The 8,691-nt window shown below is 36.9% G+C and overlaps 1 protein-coding gene across 2 annotated transcripts; it reads left to right on the forward strand.

Annotated features, from left to right (window-relative positions):
- Window positions 1–616: 616 nt before the first annotated feature.
- LOC107639340 (uncharacterized) lies at window positions 617–8,444 on the forward strand. Of its 2 annotated transcripts, XM_021121176.2 has the most exons (6): window positions 620–1,374; window positions 1,505–1,918; window positions 2,123–2,850; window positions 2,953–3,042; window positions 6,757–7,497; window positions 7,824–8,444. In XM_021121176.2, exons 2-6 carry the CDS (start codon window positions 1,810–1,812, stop codon window positions 7,962–7,964), a joined length of 1,809 nt encoding a protein of 602 aa, XP_020976835.1. In that variant the 5' UTR covers window positions 620–1,374; window positions 1,505–1,809; the 3' UTR covers window positions 7,965–8,444. The 2 variants fall into 2 exon arrangements, with proteins under 2 accessions (XP_020976834.1, XP_020976835.1); XM_021121175.2 differs by having other exon boundaries at window positions 617–1,918; window positions 6,757–7,500.
- Window positions 8,445–8,691: the final 247 nt, after the last annotated feature.

The following is an 8,691-nucleotide window of genomic DNA, read 5'->3' on the forward strand; positions in this document are numbered from 1 at the left end:
GAATTAGAAAGATAATAGAAATATCAAATAAAATTAAAATAAAAACAGTTTATGCACAATTATTTCAGAGATTCATAAACTGTAAACATTACTCAATTTTCCCTCTACTTTGTCATTTTGGGATTGTTGTACCATCTCTTTCTTTAACCTAGTGGTCTAGTGGAAGAACGAAATCCATCTCTCCTTTCAGCTCCAGATTAATTTTTTTGAGGGAAAAAAAGAATTAGTTTTATTTTTGTTTGTAGGTCTAGTAGAAACTGAAAATAATAAAATTTGGAATACGTGTTAAGATTTTGGGAGGAGAATTGCTAAGTTACGAGTCTTTTTATATAATAAATCATAAATTATTAAACTTCAAGACAGAGAGAAAATATCAATTTTATATTCTTTTAAAATTTTTTATATTTGTAAAATACTCTTTTTATTTTGGTCTTTGTAACTTCACTTTCGATTCCGGTGCTAGAAATTTTATAAATTTTGATTTTGGTTCCTGAAATTTTTTGATGCGGTTGAATATTGAAGTGGTGGATCAAATATTTAAATAGTAAGACAAAAAAAGGATAAAAATTTAAAGAATAAGAGTATCATATAATTTTGTCTGAATGGGACGTTCTTCGTCATACGTTTGCTTCTGAGTATCCATTCAACTTACCGAAAAAGTGATTGCCCTCTCTCTGGCCGTCTCCCTAAGAAGTCACCAACACGAAAAACACACAGCTTGGCGCTCGCACACAACAAAACCCTATTTCCCCTTTCTTCTTCACACATTTGACATACCACATACACCTCTCTCTCTGTTTCATTCCAACCCATTCGCTATCTTGTTTCCTCCTAGTGCATAACTAAATTCCCAACGCATTCAAACGTCATCGTTTCACTTCCACGATCAAATCACTGCCTAGGGTTAGTTCCGTCCTCGTCTCGCTCCCTCTCTTATATCGCTCTCTAAATGGCTTTGTAACCCTAATTTGCAGGAAGCATTTCCCTATCTGCATCAATCACCTGCGTGCGTAATTGCTCTAGGGTTTTTCTGTGTTGCGCACTGAATTCATCTTTTCCCTCTACGGGTTCCTATTTTATTCTTTGTCTGCTTCCCCTCTTCTATACTGGGTGCTGTTTTGTTCCATTCCTAGAGGTCTGCCATTTTTGCCAATAGTTGTTTTTCTTTTTTTTTTTTCTTAAATCTATTTTCTCACCCTCTTCCTGATGGAGAGGTGAGAGTTCTCTTTGATTACTTTATAGTTCTTATATTCATCTTTGGTCCAAAGATGATGCTGGAGTGTCTGAGAGGAAGTTCTTCCTTCACAAACACTGACTTGTGTTTCAAGTCATGGGGGTTGTTGTCTGCTTGATTGGGTGAAAGAAGAGAAACTGGTATCTATTTGTGGTTATATTTTTGAAGGACACTTAAGTTTATCTGGTTTCAGCTTTTGAGAGAAGTTACATCCTTGATTTTTTTTTTTTTTTTTTTTTTTTTTTTTTTTTTTTTTATCAATATTAAAAGTAATAGGTTTATTAGTTGGGAAGGGTGGAGTTATTACTTTCTGGGGTTGTAACTTGGCTGAAGATAAGTTCTGGTGTTAATCAGCTGCCGCAAGATACTGTCATGTGGAAGTGCTGCGATTGTTGGTTGGTATATTTTGTGCGTAGGCACTTTATCACTGAGTCGCATTGAGAAGGAACACTAGCGGTGCAGTGTAGATTAAGTAGTTTTTGGCATACAAGTATACAATTGCACTGATCAAGGTAGAGTTGTTGAAGAGGTTCACCTGCTTTTCTTGTTAATTCTGATCATGGTCAGTGTTAGTTATGGAAAGAAGTGAACCTGCATTAGTTCCAGAATGGTTGAGAGGTACTGGAAATGTTGCTGGGGCTGGCAATTCAGCCCAACAGTTTGCATCCCCATCTAATCATGCAGGTTGTTTGAATGTCCTTTGTATTATTTTCTGTTTCTCACCTTTTTCAAGTATGTTAATGTGTTAATTTATCTAATAGTAGGAAAAAAGGTTTAGTTGTTAGTATCAATTTTATTATTTTGCATTTATCTTGATAGAATCTTATCTGGTTGTCTCTTATCTAACAAGTCGGGAATAACAATAACTATCCTAGTATTATTGTGTAGATACTCCGACTGTAGCCGATAGATCAAGGAACAGATCTTCTAAGACAAATGGTGATTTTGATAGCACACGTTCTATATTTTTTGAACGGACTGCCTCATCAAATTCTCGTAGGAGTTCCATCAATGGTTCTGCTAAGCATGCCTACAGTAGTTTCAATAGAAGTAATCGTGACAAGGACCGTGATAGAGAGAAAGATAGATCCAGTTTTAGTGACCAGTGGGATCGTGGTAGTTCTGAAAGGATAGAGACGGAGACATTGCAACGCTCTCATTCAATGCTTTCCAGGAAACAGAGTGAGACTTTAATTCGCAGAGTTGTTGTAAATACAAAATCTGGTGGCAGTAGCAATCAGAACAATGGGAATGGCATACTTTCTGGTGGTAGTATTAGTAGTGTTCAGAAAGCTTTCTTTGACAAGGATTTTCCATCACTTGGGGCTGAGGAGAAACAGGGTATAGCTGAAATAGGAAGAGTTCCATCTCCTGGTTTGGGTTCCGCTGCTAGTCAAAGCCTACCGGTTGGTAATTCAGCTTTGATACGTGGGGAAGGATGGACATCTGCACTAGCAGAGGTACCTACCATAATTGGAAGCAGTAATCCAGGATTTGTAATGGTGCAACAAAATGCAACTGCAGCTTCTGGGTCTGTAGCTTCAAGCACAGCAGCTGGTCTTAATATGGCTGAAGCATTGGCCCAGACTCCGTCCCAAGCTCGTTCTGCACCTCAGGTAGTTGAGCTAGTTGGCTGCAAGCCTCTTCCTTCTTATTCTTTTAATCAAAATAGTTTTATATGTTTATGTCATCAGTTACTAAGGGTTTAATCAATTTAGGTGTTGGTCAAAATCCAAAGGCTTGAGGAACTGGCTATTAAGCAGTCAAGGCAATTGATTCCAGTAACACCATCAATGCCTAAAGCTTTGGTAAGAGAATTGACTTGTGAAAGTAAACAAATGATATAACGAATTGATATTGGTAATGATACAAAATATTACAGCAAAGGTAAATTATTATTATTATTATGAATGAAGAGTATTTTTAATTGCTGTTTAATTATCACGATATGGTTAACGGTATTATTGTAAAAAATAAATTGGTGTTCATGTAAAAAACAATTATGCTACTTCAATATTAGACAGTCACAAACAATTAAGCCCACTAGGTGATGTTGGCTATACGGATCCAACTAAGCCAAAGTGCCCTATCATAAATCTTCTTATTGTTTAAACAATTTATATATAGAAATGGTCACATAGATTGATACTTCCAATTCTTCAAAATTTGAGAGATATATTGAACTAGATATTGGTTAAAATTCAATATTCTTTTTTTTTTTTTTTAAATTTTGCAAGGAAACTTGATTTCTTACAGGAAGGCTATCTTGTTGTGCTACTTATTGTTTAGTTGATTTTCTATATTGAATATGATCTGTTGTTGTGCTGCTTATGTTGTTGTCCTTCCATAATTCCTACAGTTCATTGTTATTCTATGGTAAACCATAGTTTTTGATTGCGGATGGCGGCTCATGTCGGTGAGCCAAAAATCTGCCATAAAATTATAGCGGATGGCATTGCGGAAAATGGCGGATTACCTAAAAAATACACATATATATATATATATATATACAAAAAAACATGCAGAAAAATTGCATATATAATAAACTATAAAATCCATCTATATAAGCAACTTTCTAGTCATAAAGCATCTAATTAATGTAGCAAATATAGTAGCAAATTTAGCAAATAAACATAACGTCAAGTTCAAATCATAACTCGAAAGTCATAAAACAGAAGACATAAAACATAAAAACTATAACTTCATCCAAATTAACATGATTATTATCGTGTCCCTCTGCCCCCTCATCATACTCTGATTTAGTATCAGGGGTAGGAGCATTAGAATCAAGGGCTTGTCTAGAAGTGGACATAGTGAACTGAATGGAAAAAAAATTGGAAGAAGAGAGGTTTAACACTGATTATTGATAACGTCTATAAAGAAGGGGCAGCAGGGAAGAGAGAAAAGAAAAAAATAGGACGAGAGAAGTTGAAACAAGATGTACGAACCAGAGAGGGAAACGTGGTTAGCAGGGGAAGCAAGGAGTGGCTGTGGTGCGGCGGCGGCGAAGAGCGGCGGCTATAGGTGGCGCAGAGAGCAGCGTCGGAGAGAACAGAGACGGCAAGAAGTTTTTGAGAAGATGAGGCAGAGGAGGGAGTTTTTGAATAAGAGGCTGATTATTAGGGTTAGTGGGATCACTTAGGTTTCCTAATTTACCCGAAACACGCTCAGATTTTTTTGAAAAGTCCGAAAAACCCCGCAATTTCCGAAGTTTTACATTGCATTCCACCTTGGCGCCATGGCAATTGCCGTGAAAACCATGTTGCGGCGACCACTATATGGTGGCAAGGTCAAAACCCTCCACACCATAACGTTGGCGCCGCCATAACCGCAATTTCAAAACACTGTGGTAAACAACTGAGTTGAGGGTCAGACTTAGGCATAACTACTGGAAATTTTGCCTTGCTAATTGTTTTAAGTAGCCTAGAATTCTATAGGTGGTTGAAGGCGAAGTATTCTGCAGTAATAGATTTAGAAGACATCATTATTCATGAATTGAGTAGGTCGTGCACTATTCTTTTTGCATAGACTTCTCTGTGTCATATAGTGATCCCTGCATATGTTAGATTTAGAAAGATGTATTTAATTGTTGCTCTAACTGTTATTTGTATCATTTAACGGCAGTTGAAATGTAGTAATAATTTGGCATTTCAAACAATTTTTTGGAAGAATTTTCTTCTTTCTACCCTTTCAACCAAATAATGCAATTATCAGTCACATCACTCTCTGTACTGTATGTTTGCATGTGAAATAGAGGGTAGAAGAAACAGAAGTTTGAGAGACTTGTTGGTACATTTGGTTCTCAATCTGGTGGACCTGATTGGATATAACTACAGAACAAATGAATCACTTTTCCATTTATTTACATTCTTATTTTGATAAGTACTTTCTAGTGTTCATTTCCATTTATTTACATTCTTATTTTGATAAGTACTTTCTAGTGTTCATTTTTGGATTCGCATAAAATCTATACGCGAAATGATCCTATATGCTCAGAATTGGTTAAGAAGGTCTTCTATTATGCTTTAATTGCTTTCATATGAAAGCAATTTAGAAGTGGTGGCAAGAGTGGTATTTATGGAAGCTACCATATGCTCAGAATTGGTTAAGAAGGTCTTCTATTATGCTTTAATTGCTTTCATATGAAAGCAATTTAGAAGTGGTGGCAAGAGTGGTATTTATGGAAGCTACCGTAAAAGGCAGATGTATTCTGTTAGGTATCTAAGGAAAGTGGGAAACAACACCTTAAAAGCTAGCTGTTAAGGGGGAAGAACCACTCTCCTTATATACAACATCAAGCATCCCATACTACTCGATGTGGGACTTTGAGCACCCATAATACCCAAGTCCCCAACAATATATATTGTTGGGGACTTGGGTATTATGGGTGCTCAAAGTCCCACTATATTGTTGGGGACTTGGGTATTATGGGTGCTCAAAGTCCCACATCGAGTAGTATGGGATGCTTGATGTTGTATATAAGGAGAGTGGTTCTTCCCCCTTAACAGCTAGCTTTTAAGGTGTTGTTTCCCACTTTCCTTAGATACCTAACAATGGTATCAGAGCGTGGTTGTCGGCGCCATGGAAAGGGCTACTACCTATAGGCTGGATTAAGGTGAACACCGAATACTGATAGACCGTAGCAAAGTGGCTACCGTTGGGTCAGTGTCGATAGAGTGAAGCCGCCGTGGACGTCGGCTCTCCAGGGCCGGTGTATTGTTGGGGACTTGGGTATTATGGGTGCTCAAAGTCCCACATCATGTAGTATGGGATGCTTGATGTTGTATATAAGGAGAGTGGTTCTTCTCCCTTAACAGCTAGCTTTTAAGGTGTGCGTGTGTTGTCTCATTTTTTAAAATCTCTTTGTGAAACTAAGTTTCAGTCTTCAGTCTTCACCATAATTTTGAAGTGATATTTGGAATTATTCTTCTCCCTTTGAAGTAATCAACCATACCTAGCAGTAGCATTATCAGATGACTTTCTTTTACAGATATATTGAATCCAAGTTGTGCCCTTATGTGCTGGGCCTCAGTTTGCAAATACTCGTATAACATATGTTGGGAGGTAGACCTGAAAATGGTGTCATACCAAATGTTTATTCTCGATTTTGCCTCTTCTAGTGCACAATGCTGCCGCTGTTACAGCATGTGTATTCCTGAATAGGCCAATTTATGACCAAAAGGCTGAAACTACTTATCCCGGCAATAATCCAATCATCATTACTGTTGGGAACCTTGAGATTTGAGGACGGGTTTACTTGGAATTATAGTTATCAAAGTGAATTATTTTGAGTTGTTTGATTAATTTCTGAATCGTTTTCTGTAAATTGTGTATCGTACGACAAAGGAATGTATTAATTAGAAGTCTGGATTACAAAATGAGGTAAATCTGGAACACAAGGAAAATGTTTAAAAAATTATGCAGACCATTATTTTGCAAGCTTATATTTCGAAGCACTCGGTAAAAGATTATGCATACTTTTCTCTTTTGAATCCTTGGTGATTCCATTTTGTTTCTGTCAGGTTCCTAATTCCTCTGAGAAATCAAAGCCAAAAGCAGCAGTCAGAAGTACTGAGATGAGTGTTTCTGCAAAGAGTTTGCCCCAGCAGCCCTCTGGGTTGCACAGTACTAGTCAGTCTGTTCGAAATGTAAATACCAAAGTTGAAGCTCCGAAGACATGTGGAAAATTTACTGATCTTAAATCCGTGGTGTGGGAGAATGGTGTTTCTCCTACCTTCTCCAAGGAGGTTTCAAATTTGACAAATTCTTCCATCGGCAAATCAGGAAGTCAACATGCTGTTGCTTCAGCGGTTGCTTATACCCCTTCGAAGAACACCAATTACATGAAATCTCCCACAGTGGAGAAGAGACATTCTCATTCACATTCGCAGAGTCGAAACGATTTCTTCAATCTCATTAAAAAGAAAACCCTGATGAACTCCTCTACAGTTGTTCCAGATTCTATCCCGGTGGTTTCATCTCCTATATCAGAGAAATCTGGTGAATTAAATGGAGTAGTAGTTAAACCTTCTGTATATCCTCAATCCACTGGAAATGGTCCTGAAGTGACAAGCAATGGCAATGCTCATGCCTATGAAGAGTCACAGAGACTTTCTGATAGTGAAGAAAAAGATTCTATTCCCAGTGCTACAATATCTCCTGATGAGGAAGAGGCTGCATTCCTTCGTTCTCTTGGCTGGGAGGAGAATTCAGATGAGGATGAAGGGCTTACGGAGGAGGAGATCAATGCCTTCTATCAGGAGGTGGTAAATTCTTATCATGATTTATCTTTTATTTATGAGATTATAATTGATCAAAGCAATCCGTTCTGTTCACATACCTTCTGAAGTTAAAATCCCCTTATTTGTTGTAAGAAACGGGTCCCAAAATTACCATTTTGTCATTAAGGCTTAGCTTTTTGCATAATAATACATGCTTCACTTAACCCTTTTCGTAGTAGTAATAAATTGAAACTTGCTTTGACTTGACTGAGTATGATTTATGGAGTTTCCAATTATGGTCTAATAGTCAATTGTGTTGCAATGATCAAATTGTTTACTTATTCATGATCGTCTCCTTTTGTTTCCAGTGCAAGAAGTTGGGCCCCACAACATTCAAGCTCTGCCAAGGCATGCAACCAAACCTGTCCAAGTTGTTTGAATCCTATGCATCCAACTTGCATGGAGCTTCTGCTGAGTTGAGCTCCTCTAATTCTGGATCGGAAGCTTGAAGTAATGTTTTTCTTCCTTTTGATCATAGTTAGATCCAAGTTTCGATTTTTTAACCGCAGATGGCTAGTTTCATTCTATCCATTTGTTCTGAAAGAAGGCTGGTGATTTGGTAGTGGAAGAACAGGGAGGGTGGGTTTTGATTGGAACCCTGCATTTTTTTTTTTGGGGTGGGGGGTGGTTTAGAAGTTATAGCTTATAAGGTTGGTAGAGTAGGTTTTTTTTTTTTAATCTGCAGCGGAAGGTGCTGACCTGCACGGCAATTGCATCTTTTTGGATATGATCCAATTTATTTTTTTTTTTCTTTTCTTCAAGAGGGTTTGTTTACACATGATGAAGTTTATGATGTCGTTTTTTGGTTAGTTTTACCAAAGGAAAAAATAGGAGATTTAAAGTATCTTGAATTTTTGAATGTTGATATGTTATGATTATTCCTAGCAATCAATAATCCCATCAATGGAAATTGAGATACATTATTGCAATCCCCTCCAATCATACTTTCGAATATGAAAAAGAATAGGAAAACAATGATGATTGTAAACAATGTGAACAATAAATTTAAAAAGAAGGTAAATTAAAAATTAAAAATCAAATTTTTAATTAATTATTTAGTTTTAGATTTTAAAATTTGAAAAGTTAAGATTAACAATTAAGCATTCATATTAGAGTGAACTATCAATTCGGTCCCTGTCCATTTCTCAAAATGACAATGCGATCCCTCACCATAAA

This window comes from Arachis ipaensis, chromosome B4 (assembly GCF_059453495.1).
Source record: "Arachis ipaensis isolate K30076 ecotype BB chromosome B4, ASM5945349v1, whole genome shotgun sequence".
NCBI lineage: Eukaryota > Viridiplantae > Streptophyta > Magnoliopsida > Fabales > Fabaceae > Arachis > Arachis ipaensis.

What these genes read in the sequence shown, in the direction of transcription:
- LOC107639340 (XM_021121175.2), top strand. Translation starts at nt 1,810, where the DNA reads ATGGAAAGAAGTGAACCTGCATTAGTTCCAGAATGGTTGAGAGGTACT. An exon ending in AAGCTCGTTCTGCACCTCAG is followed by an intron (nt 2,851 to 2,952) that starts GTAGTTGAGCTA and finishes TAATCAATTTAG; the next exon opens with GTGTTGGTCAAAATCCAAAG. An exon ending in CATCAATGCCTAAAGCTTTG is followed by an intron (nt 3,043 to 6,756) that starts GTAAGAGAATTG and finishes TGTTTCTGTCAG; the next exon opens with GTTCCTAATTCCTCTGAGAA.